Source organism: Macaca nemestrina, chromosome 18 (assembly GCF_043159975.1).
Source record: "Macaca nemestrina isolate mMacNem1 chromosome 18, mMacNem.hap1, whole genome shotgun sequence".
NCBI classification, from domain to species: Eukaryota; Metazoa; Chordata; class Mammalia; order Primates; family Cercopithecidae; genus Macaca; species Macaca nemestrina.
Genome location: NC_092142.1, coordinates 47,430,293 through 47,454,076, shown reverse-complemented (window position 1 = coordinate 47,454,076; position 23,784 = coordinate 47,430,293). Strand labels below are relative to the sequence as shown.

Genomic DNA, 23,784 nt, shown 5'->3' with positions numbered 1-23,784 from the left:
CAGGCACTGTCATAGTGGATTAAGAACATATAATCAAATTATCTGGTGTCTTCAAGAAGCTGAATTCAAGTATTACAGGTAAGTAAAAAGTGAAAGAAGGAAAGACATGTGCCATGCAAACATTTAAAAGAAAGGTGGAGTGTCAATATTACTATCAGTAGCCTTCAGAGCAAAGAAAGTTACCAGATATTGAGAGACTACATAATAGTAAGAGGGTTAATTCAAGAAGACATTATGTAACAGTGCTAAATGTTTATATTCCTAACAATAGAGTTGCAAAATATGTGAACCAAAAACTGGCAGAACTGAAAGGAGAACTTGATAAATCCACAGTTATAGTTGGAGACCTCAACACCCTTCTCTCAATAGTTGATGGAACCATTAAACAGAAAATAAATGAGGATGTAGAAGAACTCAGCACCACCATCAACCAGCCAGGTTCTAATACACATCTATAAAACATCCCAGTCAGCAACAGCAGAATATACATTCTTTATGAGCACCCATAGAAATGTCAAGATAGACCTTATCCTGGGCTACAAAACAATTCTCAATAAATTTAAAATAATTGAAATCATACAGTGTTTTGACTACAAAGAGATCCAACTAAAAATCACCAACAGAAGGATAGCAGGAAATCTTCAAAAACTTGAAAACTAAATAACACTTCTAAATTTATGAGTCAAAGGGAAATTTTGAAAAATATATGAACGAAATGAAAATGCAGCATATCATAGTTTCAGGATGCCACTAAAGCCATGCTGAAAGGGAAACTTCTGCCACTTAAATGCTTACATTAGAAAAGAACAGGCCGGGCCCAGTGACTCACGCCTGAAATCCCAACACTCTGGGAGGCCAAGGTGGGAGGATTGCTGGAGCCCAAGAGTTTGAGACTAACCTTGACAACATAGCAAGACCTCTCCTGTATAATAATAATGAAAGAAAAGTCTTGATAATTTAAGGTTCAAGGAACTAGAAAAAGAAGAGCAAAATAAACCCAAAGCAAGCAGAAGGAAAATATAATAAAGAGCAGAAATTAATGAAGCTGAAAACACAATAGAGAAAATCAGTGAAATGAAAGCTTGTTCTTTGAAAAGATTAGTAAAATCGACAAGTCTCTTAGCAACACTAACAAAGATGAGAGAAGCTGCAAACTACTAATATCAGGAATGAAACCAAGGTGTCTTTGCAGACATCAGAAAGATAAGAAAACTACAAACAACTCTACATACATAAATTTGGTGACTTAGTTGAAATGGACCAGTTCCTCAAAAGGCACAAACTACCATGACTCACTTCATATGAAATAGCTATAAGGCTATTGAAAATTATCTATTAAGGAAATTGAATTGATAATTTTTGAACTCCTATGAAAGAAATCTCCAGGCCCAGGTTGTTTCACTGGAGGATTCTACAAAATGTCTAAAAAAGAATGAACATCAGTTCTATAGAATCTCTTCCAAGAACTGCAAGAGGAGAGAACACTTTCTAACTCACGTATAGCCTGTATTACCCTGATGGTAAACCCAGACAAAAACAGTACCAAAAAGGAAAAAGTCCTTATAGATTCTTAACAAAATATTTACAAATATAATTCAGCAATATGTAAAATAATTATACACCATAATCATGTAGGGGTTATTCCAGGGATGTAAGGCTGGTTCAGTATTCAGAAGTCAGTGTAACCAACCATATTAACAGGCTGAGGAAGAAAAATAATCACAGGATTATATCAGTTGATGCAGTAAAGCATTTGACAAATTTCAACACCCATCCATATTCATGATCCTAGAGAATAGGTAACTTCCTCAATGTGATAAAGAGCATCATTAAAAACTTTCCAGGTTTCATCATTCTTAATGGTGGGAAAGACTGAGTGCTTTTCTCTGTAGATCTTTAACAAGGCAAGCATATTTGCTCACACCACTGCTCCCCAACATAGTGCTGTACTCTCTAGCCACTGCAGTAAGGCAAGAAAATAAACGGCATATAAGTCAGAAAAGAAGAAATATTTGTAGATGACATAATTGTCTGTGTAGGAATTCCCCAGGAAACTACACATACACACAGATCCTTGAACTTCTAATAGGAATAAGTGAGTTCAGGAAGGTTTCATGATTAACATACAGAAATCAATTACATTTTTATATACTAACAATGGACACATAGAAACCAAAATTTTAAATACAACACCATACACAATCGCTCAGAAAAATAAAATTCTTAAAATATGAAATCTTAGAAAACGTACAGGATTTGTATTCTGAAACTCAAAAGGCTAATGAAAGAAAGCAAATGAGATCTAAATAAATGTATAGAAATACCAGGTTCCTGGATCAGGAGACTCAGCAGATGTCAGTTATGCTCAGATTCATGTCTGTTGCTGACACGTAATTGTCAGCACAATTGCTGACAAAATTCCAGCAAGATATTTTGTAGACACAGACAAAATTATTCTAAAAGTATATATAGGAAGACAAAGGAACTGGAATAATTAAAGCAATTAAAAATTATAAAGAGTGAGCAAGTCATTACCCAATTTTAAGAAATTATACAGTTACAGTAATCAAAACGGTGTGGTCTTGATGAAGGGATAGACACATAGATTGGAACAGAATAGGGAACTCACAAGTAGCTCCACACAAGTATGGCCACGTGATTTTTTGACAAAAGTGCAATTCAGTGGTGAAAGAATAGCCTTTTCAAGAAATGATGCTACAGCAGTATTATACCTATAGGCAAAAACGTGAAGCTCAAGGTAACCCTCACACCTTATTTTAAAATGTACTAAAAATGGATCATAGATTTAAATGTAAAACTTAGAAGGTAACATTGGAGAGGTCTTCAGTACCTCAGGCTTGGTGAAGAATAAAATCGATAAACTGAACTTCCTTAAAATTAAAAACTTGCTGTCACAAAACACCCTGTTAAGAGGATGGGAAGACAAACTACAGACCAGGAGAAAATATCTACAAGCCACATATTTGACAAAAGACTCTTAGAATATATAAAGAGCTCTCAAAACTCAAGAGTAATAAAACAACCCAGTTAGAAAATGGGCAGAAGGATACTACAGACTAGGAAGGAAAGGGAGAGATTTGTTAATAGATACAAAATTACAACTCCCTGGGGAGAATAAATTCTAGTGTTTCATATCACTGTAGAATGACTGTAGTTAACAATAATACATAGTTTCAAATAGCTAGAAGGATGATGGAGGATATAGAGTGCTCACAACACAGAGAAATGCTAAATGTTTGAGATGGATATGCTGATTAACCTGTTCTGATCACTATACATTGTATGTATTAAGACTTCCCTGTGTGACCCATGAATATATACAATCAGCTGGGCACAGTGGCTCAGGCCAGCATCCCCTTGTTCTATTAGATCTGCATTTAATTTAACAGTCTGGTTTTCTTTAGAAAACAGACAAAAAATCATAGGATATAGACTGCTTCAATCAGTAGCAACTAATTGTAATCCCAGAATTTGGGAGGCGGAGGCTGAGGCAGAGGGATCACCTGAGGTCAGGAGTTCAAGACCAGCTTGGCCAATACGGTGAAACCCCATCTCTACTAAAAATACAAAATTAGCCAGGTGTGGTGGCACATGCCTGTAATCCCATCCACTTGGCAGGCTAAGGCAGGAGAATCGCTTGAACCCGGGAGATTGCGCCATTCCACTCCAGCCTGGGTGACTAGAACAAAACTCCATCTCAAAAAAAATATATATATATAGATATACAATCATTTGTCAATTAAAAATTTTTTAAAAAATTCTAGAGACAGGGTCTCGCTCTTTTGCCCAGGCTGGAATGCAGTGACATGATCTCAGCTTACTGCAGCCTCAGTCTCCTGGACTGAAGCGATCCTCCCATCTCAGCCTCCCAAGTAGCTGGAACTACAGGCACACACCAACATTCCCGGCTTATTTTTTGTAGAAATGGGGTTTCACCATGTTGCCCAGGCTAAATTAAAAGAAAACCTTTTTTTTTTTTTAATTTTTTGTTTTGAGATGGAGTCTCGCTCTGTTGCTAGGCTGGAGTGCAGTAGTATGATCTTGGATCACTGCAACCTCCATCTCCCAGGTTCAAGTGCTCTTACCTCAGCCTCCCGAGTAGCTGGGACTGTAGGCATGCGCCTCCATGTCCAGCTAATTTTTATATTTTTAGTAGAGACGGGGTTTCAGTATGTTTGCCATGATGGTCTCAATCTCTTGACCTCGTGATTGCCTTCCTCGGTCTCCCAAAGTGCTGGGATTACAGGCATGAACCACCGCACCTGGCCTAAAAGAAAACTCTTTCAAGGAAGAAAGTGGACAAAAGGATTCATTTTACCAAAGAGAATATGTAGATGGTTATTAGTACATGGAAAGATATTTAACACCACTGTATTAGGGAGATGTAAACTAAGACCAAATACTACACTCCTATTAGAACAAGTAAAATAAAAAAGAGTGACTGGCAAATTCTGGCAAAGTTGTGGAGAAACTGGATCTCTCAAACATGGGTGGGGAAATGTAAAATAGTATAACTATTCTGGAAAGTAGTTTGGCGGTCCCTTGTAAAACTAAACACACACATACCATATGACCCAACAGCAGTTGCCCTCCTGAGCATAGCCCAGAGAAATGAAACTTGAGTTCACATAAAAACTAGCACATGAGTGTTCATAGCAGCTTTATTTGTAGTAGTTCCAAATAGGAACAACTAAAATGTAGGGAGATGGATTAAAAAAACTGGTTCATCCATCCCATGGAATACAACTGAGCAGTAACAAGGAATGAACTCGATATATGCAGCAGCTTGAATGGATTTCAACAGCAGTATGTTGAGTGAAAAAAGCGAACCCCAAAAGTCATATATAATTCTATTTTTATAGCATTCTTGAAGTCACAAAATTATAGACATGAAAAATTGCCGGGGGTTAGGGATGGAAGGTAGGAGTAGGTGGACATGACTCTAAAGGGGTAATGAGGGAAATCTTTGTGGTGATGGAATAGTTCCATATCTTGACTGAGGTGGTGGTTTCAGGAAGCTGCACATATGATAAAATGACTGCACATATAATAGAACTATATAGACAGAAATGTGTCAGTGTAAATCTCCTGACTGTGAAATTGTACTGTAATTACATAAGATGCAGTGATTAGGGGAAACTGAAGAGTACACAGGACTTTATGTAGTACCTTTGGAACTTCTTGAGAACCTATAATTATTTCAAAATAAATTTTAAAACGTTAAAGCCACAACCTAAATACAGCATAATTTCAAACAAGTGATAGCTAAATGTTGCCTCTTTGGAGATCTTCAGGGATGCTGACTTCAGTCTTTAACACTGCTGCACATTCAGGAAAAGTGGATAGGTTATAGTACTTTATGTTTAACTCAGTTGACATGTTCACAGAAATAGCAAGCTGCCCCATTAAAAAGACAGAGCTTGGCCAGATGCAGTGGTTCACAGCTGTAACCCCAGCATTTCAGAGACCAAGGCAGGCAGATTGAGCTCATCAGGGGATTTGAGATCAGCCTGGGCCACATGATGAACTCTCATTTCTACAAAATATACAAAAATTAGCCAGGTGTGGCGGTGCATGCCCGTAGTCACAGCTACTCAGGAGGCTGAGATGGGAAGATTGCTTGAGCCTGGGAGGTAGAGGTTGCAGTGAGCCGAGATCATACCACTGCACTCGAGCCTGGGCAACAGACCCTGTCTCTAAAAAAATAACAGAACTCCTCTATCCAGCACCAGTTACCTCCATGCTTTACCACCAAGACCACAAATACTTCAGGTGCTTTTAGAAGGAGGTAAGGGAGCTCATATATCTGCTGTTTCATCTACTTATAAAGATGTTGTAGTTCTAAATTTCAGATGCACAAGGAATATTTACACACGTTTGAATATTCTCACTGAAGTTGTGTAACTATCACAGCAAGTATATAGTAAGTACAGGCTTACCATGCCTCTTCTTGACTAGTGCTGCACAGGTTTAACTTTTTGGTAACACCATTCTAATTTTAGTTTAAAGTATAGATCAGATATCTCCAGACTCATTTCCTACAAATTTCTGTCCAGAATTTTGACTGATCATTTAAGTAACAGCGTTGTTACTACTTAGTAAGCACTTACTATGTGCAAGGCACTGTTGTCGAGACTTTACCTTCCATTATCTTTTTGAATTCCCTCAAAACCCCTGCAGTTACACTCCTTTTATAGTTGAGGAAACTGGGCTTAGAGGGATTAGGTAACTTGAGCAAGATAGTACCTGTCATATGGCTGGAATTTTAGACCAAGACACTGACCCCAGAGCCAAAGTTATTAACAGATATGTTCCTGTGTGTGTGTTTGCTTGTCTGCTTGATTCATACTTCTGACTCCAGTAGCAACTAATTGCTAAGAGAACTCAGTTCCCTTTCTTGCCTTATTTCAGCCTCCTTTCAATACCAGCATCTGAGAACAGCAATACTGTCCAGCATTCACTTGTTCTATTAGATCTGCATTTAATTTAACAGTCTGGTTTTCTTTAGAAAACAGACAAAAAATCATACAGGAGATAGATTGTTTCAACCAACTGGAAAAAAAAAATTTTGTTAATGTTATTCTTGCTTCTTAATAAGCTTGCTTTTGCTTTGAAAAAAAAAAATTAATGTGATTCTTTATACCTTCAAGAAATCTGGAAACCAAGGGTAATAGTATCAAAAGTCAAGATTTGTTCTCTAGTCAGTCACTTGATTTGATTATTTATCTCTTGATTATGTCATGGAAGTAATACATTACTGGTAGCAAGCAAAGATGTCTTTTCATTAGAGATGTAAATAAATCCATCCTTGGGATTATTCACTGTGTAGCTCAGCAAATCCATAAGATCACATTGCGTAAAATGTTACAAAATACCCACCTTTTAGATTTGGATGAAAATTTTTTGGTTCCTCTAAAGATGATTTAAGCAAGTTATATCTGTTACTTTCAATGTTTTATTTAAAACATGACGTTTTGTTCAAAATTACAAACATGCTTGTGATTTTTATAAAATTGACCTGACATTTGTAGTTGCATGTGTAATTTATTATGTGCTATAAGGAACTTTTGTAAATTGACCTAATTTCTTATTTTCTCTTTACAGGAATATATTAAAGGAATCTGTGAACCTGAACTAGAAGAAAGAGAATGTTACCCCAAAGACATGCACTGCATTTTTGTTGGGGCAGAGAGCCTGTTTCTGAAAAGCTTGATTCAGGATACTTGTGCTGACCTCTGCATTCTGGACATTGGCCTTCTTGGCATCAGAGGAAGTGCTGAGGCCGTGGTCATGGCTAGGAGTCACATTCAACAGTTTGTAAAGCTCTTTGAAAATAAAGAGAACCTACCCAGTAGTCAGAAAGAATCAGAGGTGAAAAGGGAATTCAAACAATTTGTTGAAGCCCATGCAGACAATTACACAATGGATTTGTTGATTTTGCCCACTTCCTTGAAAAAAGAACTTTTGACACTCACACAAGGTGAGGAGAATCTCTTTGAAACAGGAGATGATGATGTTATTGAAATTAGAGATTCTCAACAAACAGAGTTTACACAGAATGCTGCCACAGGGCTGAATATTTCCAGAGATGAAAGTGTTTTGCAGGAAGAGGCAAGAAATAAAGCTGGGACTCCTGTTTCTGAGCTTACAAAACAAATGGACACAGTCCTTTCTAGCTCACCAGATGTGCTTTTTGATCCAATAAATGGTCTAACCCCAGATGAAGAGGCACTTTCCAATGAGAGAATTTGTCAGAAAAGGAGATTTTCTGATTCTGAAGAAAGGCATACCAAGAAGCAGTTTTCTTTGGAAAATGTTCAGGAGGGGGAGATTTTACATGATGCTAAGACATTGGCTGGAAATGTAATAGCTGACCTATCTGATTCTTCTACTGATTCTGAAAATTTAAGTCCAGATATAAAAGAAACTACTGAGGAAATGGAATACAACATCCTCGTAAACTTTTTTAAAACCATGGGCTATTCCCAAGAAATTGTTGAAAAAGTCATTAAGGTGTATGGACCATCTACTGAACCATTATTGCTCTTAGAGGAAATTGAAAAAGAAAATAAAAGATTCCAAGAAGACAGAGAATTTTCAGCTGGTACAATGTATCCAGAGACCAACAAAACCAAAAATAAGGGTGTTTATAGCAGCACAAATGAGCTTACAACTGATTCCACTCCAAAGAAAACACAGACTCACACACAGCAAAATATGGCAGAAAAATTTTCTCAGTTACCATTCAAAGTGGAAGCTAAACCATGTACCTCAAATTGCAGAATTAATACTTTCAGAACAGTGCCAATAGAACAGAAACATGAAGTCTGGGGTTCAAACCAGAACTATGTTTGTAACATAGACCCTGAAACTGATGGCCTTTCACCTTCTGTTGCCTCTTCAAGTCCCAAAGAAGTCAATTTTGTTTCAAGGGGAGCTTCAAGTCACCAGCCCAGAGTTCCAGTTTTTCCTGAAAATGGTTTACACCAGCAGCCAGAACCCTTGCTTCCAAATAATATGAAATCTGCCTGTGAAAAACGTTTAGGATGTTGTAGTTCTCCTCATTCTAAGCCAAATTGTTCAACCCTTTCTCCACCAATGCCACTGCCCCAGCTGTTACCTTCAGTTACTGATGCAAGGTCGGCAGGACCTTCTGATCATATTGATTCCTCAGTTACTGGAGTTCAAAGATTTCGAGATACTCTAAAAGTACCCTACAAGCTGGAATTAAAAAATGAACCAGGGAGAACAGATTTGAAGCACATTGTTATAGATGGGAGCAATGTTGCAATTACGTAAGTCCATTCTCTGCAGATTGTTTTATTTTAAATAGGGCTCTAAATGGTGTCTGAGAATCACATGTATATAGGAACTATACATACATGTTGTATATAGTTGATCTGTAGCCTTAGGGTCGGATGGTGGAGGGGAATGGGAACCAACTGGTTGGAAAGGTTTTGTCAGTCCATCTTCTGGATTCATGAACTTTACTTCACCCTGCTGAACTTAATTTCTAAGGGCAAGAGAGGACAGAATATTATCTTTTCACATTGCATTGCTCAGTGATAGATAGTATAGTGACTTTTAAGTCATTACATTCTTAATACTGTGAGTACCATTATGTTCTAATCTAAATAAGAAAACAAAGCTTAAAGCACAAGGATTTTTTTTTTATCTTATGTTAGAGTATGCCTGATCTCTAGCCTAGAGTATGCAGTGGTAATAGGTGTGGTGTACTTCTCTGGATAGAGCAATGGCAATTTCCTTTCAAAGGAAGTTAGTTTGAGCTTCATTGTGGGCCTCTGCTCTTATTAAAAGTTTATAATGTTTTTAGTGAAAGACATCATTTAATGAACCTGTTGTTTCTAGTTAGCCTGTCTTGGAACTCCTCTTAGTTGAAAATCCTCTGATTTGAAACCTGTACACTTGGATTTCTTTTCTAAGGGGCAGTTTAAGATCGTGGCTAAGAAGTGTGTGAGGGTCAAGAGCCTCCCCGCACTGTGGACCAGCTGTTTGATTTGGGGCAGGTCACTTAACTGTTTGGAGTTTCAGTTGCTGCAATCTGTTGCCTTCTGACCTGTCCTTAAGGACATCTTTACCATATCATTTCAACAACTGTGTAAAGTCTGCCTTCTGTTTTCAAAACCAGTCACCCCATTGTTAAAAGAAAAACTTCGGGCAAATTAAATTTAGCAGAGTTGATCTGCACAAACAATGATTTATGAATCTGGCAGCACCCTAAACCAGGAGAGGTTCATAGAGCTTCACTCAGCAATGAGGGCCAGTGGTATTTATCGGCAGAAGAGGGAAGTGCCCTGCAGAAACAACTTGATTGCCTACAGGTTGGCATTTGCCTTATCCAGGCATCCTGTGATGAGGCATTTGCCTTATGTAGACGTGGTCTGAACAGTTGCCAGCCTGTGATTAGCTGAAGCTTAGCTGCTGTGATTGGCTGAGACTTTTTTTTTTTCCCCACAAGAATACTCTTAGGTTGCAATTTGTTCACATACTAAGGTTGCAGGTCACTATGTGTGGAGGCAGCTTTAGGCCAAATTTAATTTAACACCATTGATTTTTGAAGAAATATTCAAGGTCTGGCATTTTAAGTAGCTACAATTCAATAAACAGGGCACCTGGACATGGAATGAGGAAGAAGTTGCCAAATCTTAAAAATACTTTTCTGAGTTGCCAAATGTTTGTATAACTTCTTTTTTGGGAGTTCTGAGAGATCAGTTAATGCCCTGAGTTTTTAAGAATACCTATTAGGATTGAAAAATAAATGTTATTTTTGAAATATATGTTTATAGTATATTTGTAATTTTTGATTTGCAAATTTTTTATTAGGATTTTCAGATACACAAGATAAAATAATGAATTCCCATGGGTTCCTCACCCACCTTCAATAATTACCAGCTCATGATCAGTCTTGTTTCATCCTAGCCCTTACCTCTTCCTTCCACCCCTATTATTTTGAAGGAAATCTCAGCTATATGTTCATAAATATTTTAATATGTATTTTTTAAAATATAAGGATTATTCTGGTTTTTATTATTTGAATGAATTATCGATGCTGTGTTTTGCTGTCAAAAAGAAAATGCCGTCATTTCAGATGTTAAAATTTGAAGACAGGCAGCAAAAATATGCAGTATGTTTATCGTCATTTCCAAATCATGTTTATTGTCATTTCACTTTGGTTTTTTTGGCAGCCCTATTAGGGGAAACCCAGCAAATGACCCGCAGCTGCATAGCGATATCTAAGCAAAAATGTCAACTTCAGTCACCCACACCCCAAGCCCGGAACAAGTTCTTCATTGTTATGATTTCTTGAGCCAACTAGTGACACAAAATTTAGGTCACAGTTGTGAGCAGTTCTCATCCTCTTTCACTTTTCTGTATGTGGAAGGATTTTCCAAATAGGAAATGCAAGTTAACATAGAATGAGCAGTGATCCTGATGCTTTTTAAAAACCTTTTGGGGTAGTTAACAGGCATATTTCTCAGCAGGGTCACTGTTGGAATTTAGAGTGGTGTTACCTATCTGACAGGATGTTTTGCAAATCTAGTCCCTCCCACTTTGCTTATAATATCCTTCCCCAGTCATTGTGACACCCCAAACACACTCCCACATATTTCCTAATGCCCTGAGTACAGTATCATCTCTTTTGAAAACTACCAATTATTACACTAAGAGAAAGCTGCAAGCTTTCTTTTTTTTTTTTTTTTTTTTTTTTTGGAAAACTGATTGTTTTGGGCGGATTTACATTTTCTTTGGATTCACAGATGTCTGTGTTTAAAGGCAATACTTTTACAAGTGAATGTGTTACTTTAAGGAGACAGACTTGTACTTAATTTGATGTATTGTTCTGAAAATGTCAGTAATTAAGATTTACCCATATTCTAGGAAGAAACTGCATAATGGGTATAGAGTTTTATTTTGGAGTGACAAACATTTTGGAACTAGGTGGTTGCATGGCATTGTGAATGTAGTAAATGCCATTGAATTTTAGTCATGTGAATTTTACCTCAATTTTTTTTGGAAGTTGGAAAAAAAATCAGCCCTTATTTTAAATCAGTTGCTTCAATGTTAAGTGTGAATTAACTTTGACTAGATTCCATGAAGAAACTGATTTGTGTTTCTTCTGTTCAATGAACTACCTCTAATACCCATAGTCCCTGACATATAGTAGGAACTCATTAAAAACTTGTTGATGAATTAAAGGCAAATTAGAATTTTTCTTTTTTTGAGAGGTGAAGTCTGACTATTTTGCCCAGGCTGGACTCGAACTCCTGGACTCGGCCTATCTTTCCTAGTAGCTGAAGCTATAGGCATGCCTTACCATGCCCAGTTTAGGATTTTTTTTAGTGGCTTTCTACTACCCGTTCGTAACTTCATGGTTACTATTCCAGTGGCCAGTTGAGATTTTTAACTGAGACCATATATTTAATGCAACAAATATTTGGGATTTTAAAGCCGAAACACCCATTATTATGTGTCAGGCACTGTATTTTTAAAAATGCAGCCTTCACACCAATTGTGAGGCAAAAGTTATAATTTATACAACATGAAGTGGCTTAGAAATGTTTTCCAGGGTTACATAGATAGAGATTTGGACCCATAATGTCTTTCCCCAGAGCTGCCATATACCGTCTCTCCTCCAGCAGAAGTTAAGGTTGGAATTTTCAGGCCAAGGCATCATTGGATACTTAAGTCTTGGGTTGCACAGCACTGTAACTAAAGCTTACGGATTTGACCCAAGTAGTTGGGGAAGTACTTATTTGATTCCTTAAGCAATAGGATCTGTTGATGTGGGCCCCACCCTAAAGCAGCCTAGGCCCACCCTTCAATGTATTTTTGTAAAGCCTTTGTTCATTCATTTTCCTGTCCAGAATGAGGTCTGCAGCCCATACCACCTGTGAAAACCTCCACAGTACCCTGTTTAATGCTGCCAATTTTGTATATCTTGTTCTTGCCCCCTCGTCACCATGAATGAGTCAAATGATGAGTAAGTGGAAATTGTTTTGTGATGTATGGCTAGACAGCACAGTAGTGGCCAAGAAACATTTGGGCTCTGTCAGCCTGAAACTTCAGCCTGAGAGCCCCTGACATATGGGGTGATAGTTTTCCATGTAGATGAGGTTTGCCCCTTCCCTTGCCAGAATTATGTATTTTAACCTTTTTTTCTCATACTAGTCTTTTCCATATTAGGGTTCCATAAAAAGAAATTTTTCCTGGGTAACTCAGAAAGGACTTTCCGCTGTCTCCACACTGCCCTGTCTGGTGCTATGGCTGCCATGAGTTTTTATCAGCTGTGTGTCACCCATCTCTCCTCTGCTTTGGACACTTTCTTTTAGTCGCCAGCATTCTATAATATGGCAAACAACCCCTAATATAATCTTTAACCAATTATATGGAAACAGGCATTTAAATCTCTTGAGGGCCTGCACACCTGTCCTCCCAGACTTAATAACTGTTCATTCTGTATTTGGAGCTGGGAGCCCCAGAGCTTTGGCCTTCCCGTAAGTAGCAAGGTGTTATTATATATATACTTTGCCTCTGGGTCAAGATAGACCTTTGGTCTGGGTTTACCTGTCAACATGCTACTCTGGTTTGATTGCAGAAAGGCTAGGAGACAGTGATGAGTAAGCACATGCCTACTCAGGGTATAGGACTTGAAGTAGGAAGAACGGTCCTTAATGGACCCTCTGTATTATTTTGAGGACAATAATTTGGCTCCACTTAATTTTTTGTTATTGTAGTTTTATTTTTTGGGTAAATCTGTATGTTCTCCACCAGAATTTTGAACCTCTGTTTTAATTCCATTCCTGAGATTTTTTTAAAGTATCAAAAGTGATATGATCTTATCACTGAGAATAACATTTTGGAATTTAGTTGAGAGCTGATGTTTCTAGAAACTCCATTTGTTCCCCCTCTAGACTTGTAAGGAGTCCAGGGCAGCGGAATTCATCAGTCTGTATTTCCACCCTTGTTACGTAGTGACCCAGTGGAATTGAACTGGGTACTCCTCCTCTATCCAATTCCTCCTCTTGCCATCACCAGAAGCTGTTAAGGAAAAGAGGGAGAGTAGGTAGCACACATTTGTATCTGTCAAATAATCAGGGAGCCACCTTAAAAACCTTTTCAGTGCAGTTCTCTCAAGGATTATCCTTTTGCGGACTAAATATACATATTTCTTGGTTTTTCTAAGAACCAGCAGGTTGTTCTGTTGTGGATTTTCAAATTAGGACTGTGGTTGACGTTAACTCTAGGTATGTCCCTGCTGTTAGGCAATTAGAGTGATGGATGATTTATTATTTTTGAAAGATTAAAAAAGGCCCCCCTAAAGAACCACCCCCAGTCTTTTTTCTAGTTAAAAATGTCACTTTGCTACCTTCTTGTCATATTTGAATGCTTTTAGATAAACAAAGCACTCCTGAATTATCAAGATTGGGTTTGTTTATTTACATATAATTTCTGGGATAAGAGCCTCTGAAATATTTGTGGTTCACTGAAAAAGAAATAGCCTTTAAAAAGAGGAGTCTATGAGTAGCTCTTCTGAATCTCACAGAGCATTAGATGTTCGTGAAGTGTCCAGCCTCTTCCTGCTCTCAAGGAACGCACATGCAGGTGGGGTCGTGGAAAGGGCAGGTGTGAGGAAGCCAGAGTCTAATCCAGCTCATCCCCCTGGCTGTGCAACCCAGGCAGGCTGCTCCTCCCCTAGTGACTCCTTTTTCTAACGGGCATCTAAATGCCATTCTATCTCTGTGATTCTGGTGCACCATACAGGATTGGAACTCAGAAGAGGGAGGAGGCTGAGAGAGGCCCTGTGTCTAGAAATAGCTTCATAGAAGAAGAGGGGCCAGAATTCAGCGCATTCAGTCCTGAGGGCATTTGAAGAAGGAGCAAGGAAAGGTGCAAGAGCATCGCACATATAGAAAGCAACACAAGGAAAGGCCCAGAGACCAGGAGGGGTGAGATGGCAAGACCTGGTCAAAACCAAGAGGGTTTTTGCATGGTAGTGGGAGGATCACTTGGCCAGATCCTTTCTGACGAGTCAGACGAGGAGGGGTCCTGGAAGCCAGGCAGGATTAGTGTAGGACAGTGCCTTTGAAGGCCCTGAGCAGAATCAAAGGCCTCGGGCTGCATTTAAAAGTTAGTTTCACTGGAATTTTCAGGGTAGGTTGGAATTAGGAGAGCCAGGGTTTAACTCGGGACACATATGCCCATCATGGCAGGACTTGCAAGTGAAGTATTTCTACAAAGCAATTTTGGCATGCAGCATTAGACGTGGAGAGAAGACAGGACTGAAGATGCAAGGAGTATTGTCGCTGGAATCTAAGTGACCATTGAAGCAGTGAACATAGATTATGCTAATTTCATCAATTACAGCATCACTGTTTAAGATTTTAGTCTTTTTTTCTTTGTAATACCCATGAGTAGACACATTACCACCTGCAGAATTTTAAACTTTTAACTTTTTTATCTCCACTTTTAATTAACTGCTGGAGCGTAAATTTTAAGTACTTTCTTCCTTTCCGTTGAAATGTGTTATGGATGGAGGGGTTGGCATTTTTTAATCCTCTATACTAAGGATTGTAAACTATGGGCCAAATTAGGCCCGCCACCTGTTTTTGTAAATGTGGAACACAGCCACACACATTCATTTACAGCTGTCTGTGACTGTTTTCACACACAGAGTTGGGTGGTATGACAGAGACTGTGTGGCTCTTAACAGAAAAAGTGTTCTGACCTGTGTTCTCTACTGTTCATTGTTGTTTTTTATTTATTTATTTTTACCTTTTTTCCCTGTTTTCTGCTTTCTTAAAATAGCCTTTCACAGCCCCTCCATAAATTTCATTTGAGTCTTGCCCTCGACATGTTTCTCGTAAACTGTAAACTGAGTAAATATAGCCATTCCCTGAAAAGAGTGGGGCCCTCCTGGGACAGGACACAGCAGCATCTTTGGAGGTTGCAGGGGTTATGACTGTGTCACATCTTTGTCCCTTTCTTCTGTCACAGCGAACAAGTATTACCATGGAGCTCACTGCCTTCTATCACAACAACACACCCAGTTAGATTAACAAAATGTGAGAAAAATCCTAAGACACTATTAAGAGTTCTGTCCCTAAAGTTCCATCCTAACTTTATGAAATAAATGCTAAAAATGTAAGAGTATTAAAGGAAACTTTGTTATTGTTTGTTGTATGTGTATGTTAACTTTTCATGGTGAAACTGTGCTTTAAACAGAAATAAATTTTATTTATTTTCTTTACTCTTATTTCTAGCCATGGTCTGAAAAAGTTCTTTTCTTGTCGCGGAATTGCAATTGCGGTTGAATATTTTTGGAAGCTTGGCAACAGAAACATCACTGTATTTGTCCCTCAGTGGAGAACAAGGCGTGATCCTAATGTCACAGGTGAGGCAAACTGATTTTTTCAGATTTCTAGTGAAATGTTTAATGAGTCAGCTTATAATTGCAACACATGCTGTTTAGAATAGAGCTGTGTGCCATCGGCAGCAGCTTTAAAAATAAAATTGTAAATCTACCACACCTAGCAAAACATCAATTGAAGAGAGTGCCACAGCATCAGAAATACTAGGGGGTAGGATGGAAAGTTAACATAGTTATTTATACAGGAAGTTATGTTAAGAGTTCATTATATATCACATGTTTTCTTTTTACTTTCTAAAAAATGTCTTTTTATTAGGCTGGGTTTCTGACTGTTTAGATAGTATTTTTGAAGTCACTTCATAAATTTGGCCCCTTCAAGTTATGTCTTTTTAACAGTCTATTTAATGGCTTAATATAAATCATTTCTGTTAACCGTAAAGTACTCTGGCTGACCTGCAGGCCACACACGAAAGATTTGAACTTACTATGAATCGTGGAATGTTCCAGAGAAACTTCAGGTTGTTTGTGTCATAGGTCATGATAGGAAGATAGGTGAAAGGGCTGTGTCAGGCAACTTAACACATCAGGGTGCCTGGAAAAATAAAGTAGATTGTGGGGAGGGAGGGTGAGTGAGTACAGGACTTGCCCAGCACATTAAACAGGAAGTGAAATTTAGTCACTTAGTGGGGCAGAAATGGTCAAACCACACAGTTCCCAAGTATTCCCAACTTCCCCCATTTTGAAGAGTATATTCATCTTAACAGAGGGTACATAAGGAATGAAGCAGATCTACTCATTTTGTTATTTTTGCAATTGGGTCCCTGAAGGAGTCTCTTTTTTTTTTTTTTTTTCCTGAGATGGAGTCTCGCTCTGTCACCTAGGCTGGAGTGCAGTGGCATGATCTCGGCTCACTGCAACCTGCACCTCTTGGGTTCAAGCGATTCTTCTGCTTCAGCCTCCCAAGTAGCTGGGACTACAGGCACGCACCACCACGCCCGGCTAATTTTTGTATTTTTAGTAGAGATGGGGTTTCATCATATTGGCCAGGCTGGTCTCGAACTGCTGACCTTGTGATCCACCCACTTCGGCCTCCCAAAGTGCTGGGATTACAGGCATGAGCCACCACACCCTGCCAAAGGAGTCTCTTAATGCTTACATGCTCTGCATTGCTTAAGTCAGTGGTGAGTACCATTGTAGGGAATGCAGGTGTGGGAACCTCAGACCCTGAGTTTTTAGCTGCTTTCTGCCCATTACTGGTTTTCTGAAATGTAGCTTTGACCCTCCATTCTCCACTGTCACCACCCATCCCCCATGAAAACCGGCAAATATTTGTATGGACACCTTTGAGAAGTTGGATAGGAGGCCAGTAGGAGGAGGCTTCAACAGACTCTTGGCATAAGGATCTTTCTTGGGATTGGGGTAGAACCATTTGTCCCTCCTATCCCTAGATCTGCCCTAGTCCCACCCCTACCCTCTCTCAGGGTCTCTTATCATCCCTCTCTTTGTCCTCCATTTCTTGTAGTATAGCTCTGAAAGAGTTTTTGATGGTAGGCTTCATTAAATACCCAGGCTGGAGTGCAGCAGTGCAGTCTCAGCTCACTGCAACATCTGCCTTCCAGGTTCAAGCGATTCTCCTGCCTCAGCCCCCTGAGTAACTGGGATTACAGGCACGTGCCACCATGCCTGGCTAATTTTATATTTTTAGTAGAGATGGGGTTTCATCATGTTGGCCAGTCTGGTCTCGAACTCCTGAGCTCAAGTAATCCACCTGCCTCAGCCTCCCAAAGTGTTGGAATTACAGGCGTGAGCCACCGTGCCTGGCCTACTATTCTTAAGAAGCAAATGAGTTTAATCTTTTTATGTTTAAAAAATAACTGAAGTTCATATGTTGTTTTTGCCTTAGTATGGGTCTTGCTTGTTTTGTTTTTTTTTTCCCTCCTAGTGAGTTAGTAAAATTGAGTCAGTAGAAAAAAGGTTTTCTACAGCTCTCCAAGTGAAACATTTGAGTACTTTCATTTCTTGATACATTTGGGAAGATAGCCCTTTTCTGAATGTGTATTCAACTTATTCCACGAACAGAACAGCACTTCTTAACCCAGCTCCAGGAGCTCGGAATATTATCTTTAACTCCTGCCCGGATGGTCTTTGGAGAAAGAATTGCTTCTCATGATGACAGGTATGAAAGGCCATTCTCCTTCCTATGGTTGGAGTGGGGTGGTGAGGAGCCAGCCACCTGCTCTGCTGAACAGGTCCACACTTTCAGAGGACCTGCTTGATGTGGGGGGTTTAATATTTGTGGTCATTAAGGTGATATGCTCAGTGATATTTGCTACATAGTTTTTAGAAACATCACAAAAGAAACTGTTTTTGTGTTTTAGTAAAACATGGCTGAAACTCTGTAAGTAAAAGCAGATATTGTAGTCTCTGGTTGGTAGGTGCTTAAAGTAATATTTGTCTTGCCTTAGTGTGGCAGGCTTGAAAATGGTTTCAAATAGTAACTCCTCCCAGTCTACTTTTGATCAGTGACTTAGCCTATTATCATAATGCCTGGGTCCTGAGGGTTTCTTCTACGTCATAGAAGTGTCTCAACTGACCCTACTGTGATAGGAGTAAGCTGCATTTCTTTTTTTTTTTCTTGAGATGGAGTCTCACTCTGTCGTGCAGGCTGGAGTGTGGTGGCACAATCTCAGCTCACTGCAACCTCTGCCTCCTGGGTTCAAGCGATTCTTCTGCCTCAGCTTCCCAAGTAACTGGGATTACAGGCATGCACTACCATGCCCAGCTAATGTTTATATTTTTAGTTTAGCAGGTTGCAGTGAGACAGGGTTTTTCCATGTTGGCCAGGGTGGTCTTGAACTCCTGAACCTCAGGTGATCTGCCCACCTTGGCCTCCCAAAGTGCTGGGATCACAGGTGTGAGCCACCACACCCAGCCCATAAGCCTGCATTTCTTAGCTTGGCATATAACTCAGGCAGCAGGTACTAGTGCATCTGAGTCACCAAGTCACCAAGATTTCGTCTGTGCCTTTTAAATATTTTGTTTTGTTTTTGAGATAGAGTTTTACTGTGTCACCCAGGCTGGTGTGCAATGGCACAATCTCAGCTCATTGCAACCTCCACCTCCCAGGTTCAGGCCATTCTCCTGCCTCAGCCTCCCAAGTAGCTGGGATTACAGGCATGCACCACCATGCCTGGCTAATTTTTGTATTTTTAGTAGAGATAGGGTTTCACTATGTTGGTAAGGCTGGTCTCAAACTCCTGACGTCAGATGATCCACCCATCTCGGCCTCCCAAAGTGCTGGGATTACAGGCATGAGCCACTGCGCCTGGCCCTTTTTAAATTTTTTCTAAAAACTTTATTGAGCACTAACCAAATCTGATACACTGAGGTAGGTTCTGGGGACATACGTGATTCAGATGCACCTCCTGCCCTCAAGAATTTTGAGAAGACATGTGCATAAGTAACAGAAGGGAGTTTTGCTGTGGTTGAGTAAGAGAAGGTTCCAAACTTAACCAATGGAAATAGGACCAGTTTTTAAAATCCTCCTCATGGTATGAAATTAGTAGCATGTCTACTAGTATTTGGGAACCTAGTGGTAGCTGTTTATTCTTTTCTCTCCTGCATTTGCCCTGTTTATTTTCATCTGGCTTATAGCACTGACAGCACCCCTGGTGTTTTTGCCTGTGTTCCACCAAAACACCACTCCGTTGAAGATAGTGTTTAGCTTGTGACCCAAGCTAGTGAATGATAGTCAAATGGGTAAGAGATGAAAAGAGGGCCTGGGGAGAGGGATGAGGGGCTTGGGACCACAGCAGACATATATTCATTCACCAGAAGGGCCTTCTCATTGACAGTCCCTTGCCCTGCACCAGGCTGGTATGCAAGACCAGATCTGATGGGTGAGAATCAGGTGGCATGGAAGAGCCGAAAGAGGATACCATATGTGGGTGCCTGGGGGATAGGTGAGAAGTACTAGAAGGTGGAATGGAAGGACACTTCCTGCCCAGCCCTGTGACACAGGCAGGGACCCTGCAGGGCTCAGGTCCTCTAACACAGCAGCTTCATTCTCACACCAGCAGGGTTGGAACACACACACAAGTATGCAGACTAAGCTCTTGTTTGGTTGATATGGCTCTTTGGGTTTTCAGAGGACATGTATATATGTTCTCATTCATGAACTCAGAAGCCTTACTGCCTGTTTTTGTTAGTGGCAAACTACCACTTACAACTCATGCCAGTTAGAAGTCATTTGTAAAATGTTATTTAATAAAGCCAAAGAACTAAATCATATTTAATTTCCAAGGTTTTCTAAGATCTCTGAAACTAATGAGGTTTTTAAAATCCCCGTTAAGTACTCATCACTGCTAGTAAAAGCAGTTGTCTGTACCTTTAATTCCAGTGAGTCCCTTAATTTATTTTTTATTATCTTGGTCTACATATCCTTAGACAAATGTGGTCACCCTAACTTATGAGATAAAATTCACATTATCCTCACAGATTTCTTATTAAGAGGGTCTGAGCATGAATAATCAGCAGTGAAATGGAAGTCTTCTTTACTGCTTCATCCTTTCCCTTTTTTATCACCAGGTATCCTGTCATATCTTCCATTTGAGTGAATCTATAACTTAGTCTAAACAAAATGGCAATTCTAGATACCTCTTTATAAATCAGAGCAGTGTGAACCTGTGAATTTTTTTTTTTTTTTTTTTTTTGGAAACACTCTCGTTTTGTTGCCCAGGCTGGAGCATAGTGGCACGATCTTGGCTCACTGCAACCTCCACCTGCTTGGGCCCAGATGATCCTCCACTTCAGCCTCCTGAGTAGCTGGGACTACAGGGAACACCTGGCTAATTTTTTTGTATTTTTTTGTAGAGACGGGGTTTCACCATGTTGCCCAGACTGGTCTCAAACTCCTGGGCTTGAATGATCCGCCCACCTCAACCTCCCAAAGTGTTGGGATTATAAGCATGAGCCACCACACTCGGCTTGAACTTAGGAATTTTTAAAAAGAAAAGAGAATTGTAAGGCTGATTGTACTAAGCAGCTAATCTTAGAACCAGAATACTGTTGCTCAGTAACTTAAATCTGAATAATGATTTCACAGGGTTGTCAGCTCTCATTCTCTGCTCTGGTCTTCATGTATTCTTATTAACACTGTTTACTGATAATACAACTTTTGAATAAATTATAGTTTAGATCACTTAACAAAAGAAATTGTATGAAAGACAATCTATTTTATAATCACACTAATAATTTTAGAGATATTCACCATTCTGATTGATCTTCAGTTGATAGGGGCTAAACTTTTCTGTGGCCTAGCCTTGGTTAAATTCTTTGATGGTTTTCCTATGAAGAGGAATCCTTCTCTTATTTTCTTATAACATGGCTTCTCTGAGCCAAGGATGCCTGTTGCTCATTTTAAACTCTGTTATATTACCATAGGTTTCTACTACACTTAGCGGACAAAACTGGTGGTATAATTGTGACAAATGATAATTTCAGAGAATTTGTGAATGAGTCAGTCTCTTGGAGAGAAATTATTACAAAAAGGTAATATTTTCTTCTTTGTCTTTGGTCAGAAAAGTTTTGTTTTGTTTTGTTTTTAATTGTTTCTGTGTGCATTTTGTTTGTTTTGTTTTCTATATTCCTTGGCCCCACAGAAGGCAATATAAGGGACCAAAGTATCATAAGACTGTGCTGTACTCCCACTTCATAGGTGACTGGCCCCTCCAGGTAAGCAGGGGCCCGGCGCAGAGCAGCAGAGCTGGCAGTGATGAGTGTGGACATGCTCTGCTCTCACTACCGCCTTCTAGGGCATCAGAGTTTTCCTGCATGCAGCAGGAGGCACAGTTAAGTGTGATGGAGCACAAACGGCTTCCTAGTTTACTCAGCTGTGAAGTGAAAGGGTGAACTTCATGGCAGCTGGGATTCCAGCAAGAGGAAAGGCCCAAAAGCAATGTGTGCTGACTGGGCTTTCACTTCTTCATGGTCTGGAGAGAGTATTTCCACTTTTTAATATCTGATGCTTTTCTGGAGGTTTTTATGGTCAGTTTAATCATCTATATTGAAAACATCTTTAGATATCCAAAATAAAACAAAGTTACGTCAAGAGTTTAGCATTCACTGCTGTTTTTCATTTGTAATAAAACTATGAAGGTGTCCACTGCTGAAAAATGCCCTAAGATGAGTGGGCACTGGCTGCTAGGACTTTTTGTTAACAACTATCACCTGACCAGTTATTTAAAATAGAAAGCAAGGGGCTGTGATAGTGCCAGGGATAAGTCACATAGGCCAGAAATCTTAAAACATAAAGTGAACATACCTCACGCTAAGTATAACTAATATATAGTAAAACTCGCAATATAAGGCCAGGCGCGGTGGCTCAAGCCTGTAATCCCAGCACTTTGGGAGGCCGAGACGGGCGGATCACAAGGTCAGGAGATCGAGACCATCCTGGCTAACACGGTGAAACCTCGTCTCTATTAAGAAATACAAAAAACTAGCCGGGCGAGGTGGCGGGCGCCTGTAGTCCCAGCTACTCGGGAGGCTGAGGCAGGAGAATGGCGTGAACCTGGGAGGCGGGGCTTGCAGTGAGCTGAGATCCGGCCACTGCACTCCAGCCTGGGTGACAGAGCGAGACTCCGTCTCAAAAAAAAAAAAAAAAAAAAGCTCGCAATATAGCTAGGATAACTAGTATTTATCCCTGTTGGGGTTTCACACTTGTACCTTGCCTGGTATTTATATTTTCCTAAATTATTAGAAGATTTTAGAAAAAGAGTCTGTTACGAAAGCCCAGGTGAGAGTTAATTACTGTATGCGTTTTGACACCTGTGCTGTTAAAAAGCTGTTGTTGATAGCTGAACCGAGAATGAGAATCAGTCTTTGACCTTCTGGGCACAGTTAATGAGCCACTAATCTTGTAGGGCATGTTTCTGTTGGACCTCTGCCTGGGCTCATTGTCAGTATTTACTGACACTCATCCATGTATGCATGGAGGGTTTAAATGCAGTCAAGACTGGTGTTCTCCAGCCAAGCTGTTGCTTTCAGCATTCACAAAAACAAGGCAGAAAGGAGACCTGGACAACAAGCACAGGCACTTGGACTTTTAAGATTATTTTATTTTCTGTTTTCCCCGATATGGTAAATAGTGATCTAAAGACCTCAGATTTCCTTTATTCATGTATGTTTTCCTTTTTAAAAATATTCTTTTCAGTGGGTTTGCTTATGGACACATTTATTACCAGTTTTATTCAAAAAATTAAACCTTCATTCAGCATTTGTGTCCTAAGCTGACAGTCTTTAAATCTTATTTTTCAAAGTTATATTGAAAGTTATATTAGAAGAAGAAGCGGCTTCCTAAGCCCAGTACAAATCTGCAAGTGTTGATGATAAATTTGAGGGCCGACTGATAAAATGTTCTGACTCTATTGTATTTATGTCCAAAACAGACATTAAAAGGGTTTGACTTGGTTGTTTTCCCCGCTTTTAGGCAGTTGAGCAGTCTTAGGATTTGTAGGCTGACCTGACCGTTGCTTTGGCATCGGGTGGCTGCTTTGGGATCCTTATGTAGGCCCTGGGCAGTGAGGACCCTGTTTCTCAGCCTCACGGTGTTCTGTGTTGTAGGCTGCTGCAGTACACGTTCGTGGGGGACATATTTATGGTTCCTGATGATCCTCTGGGAAGAAGTGGACCTCGATTAGAGGAGTTTCTTCAGAAGGAAGTCTGTCTTAGGTATTTCCTTTTTCAGATTGTCTTATATTAAAACGTCTGTTTCAACTCTTTGTGCTTTAGTGCAAGTGCTATCTTTTATCAACTAAAAATGGCATTTAAAAATTATTATTATTATTATTTTGAGACAAGGCCTTGCTCTGTCA

General features: G+C 39.6%; 1 protein-coding gene across 3 annotated transcripts in view; it reads left to right on the top strand.

Moving 5' to 3' along the window:
• LOC105492236 (NEDD4 binding protein 1) overlaps positions 1 to 23,784 on the top strand; it is an 85,850-nt gene that overhangs the window by 54,775 nt on the left and 7,291 nt on the right. For all 3 annotated transcript variants that reach the window (XM_071084501.1, XM_011759267.2, XM_071084502.1), the window contains 5 exons: positions 7,126 to 8,816; positions 15,804 to 15,934; positions 17,990 to 18,086; positions 21,353 to 21,460; positions 23,534 to 23,641. In XM_071084501.1, coding sequence (XP_070940602.1) covers positions 7,186 to 8,816; positions 15,804 to 15,934; positions 17,990 to 18,086; positions 21,353 to 21,460; positions 23,534 to 23,641 — 2,075 coding nt within the window. In that variant the 5' untranslated portion in view covers positions 7,126 to 7,185. The remainder of the gene's footprint in view (positions 1 to 7,125; positions 8,817 to 15,803; positions 15,935 to 17,989; positions 18,087 to 21,352; positions 21,461 to 23,533; positions 23,642 to 23,784) is intronic.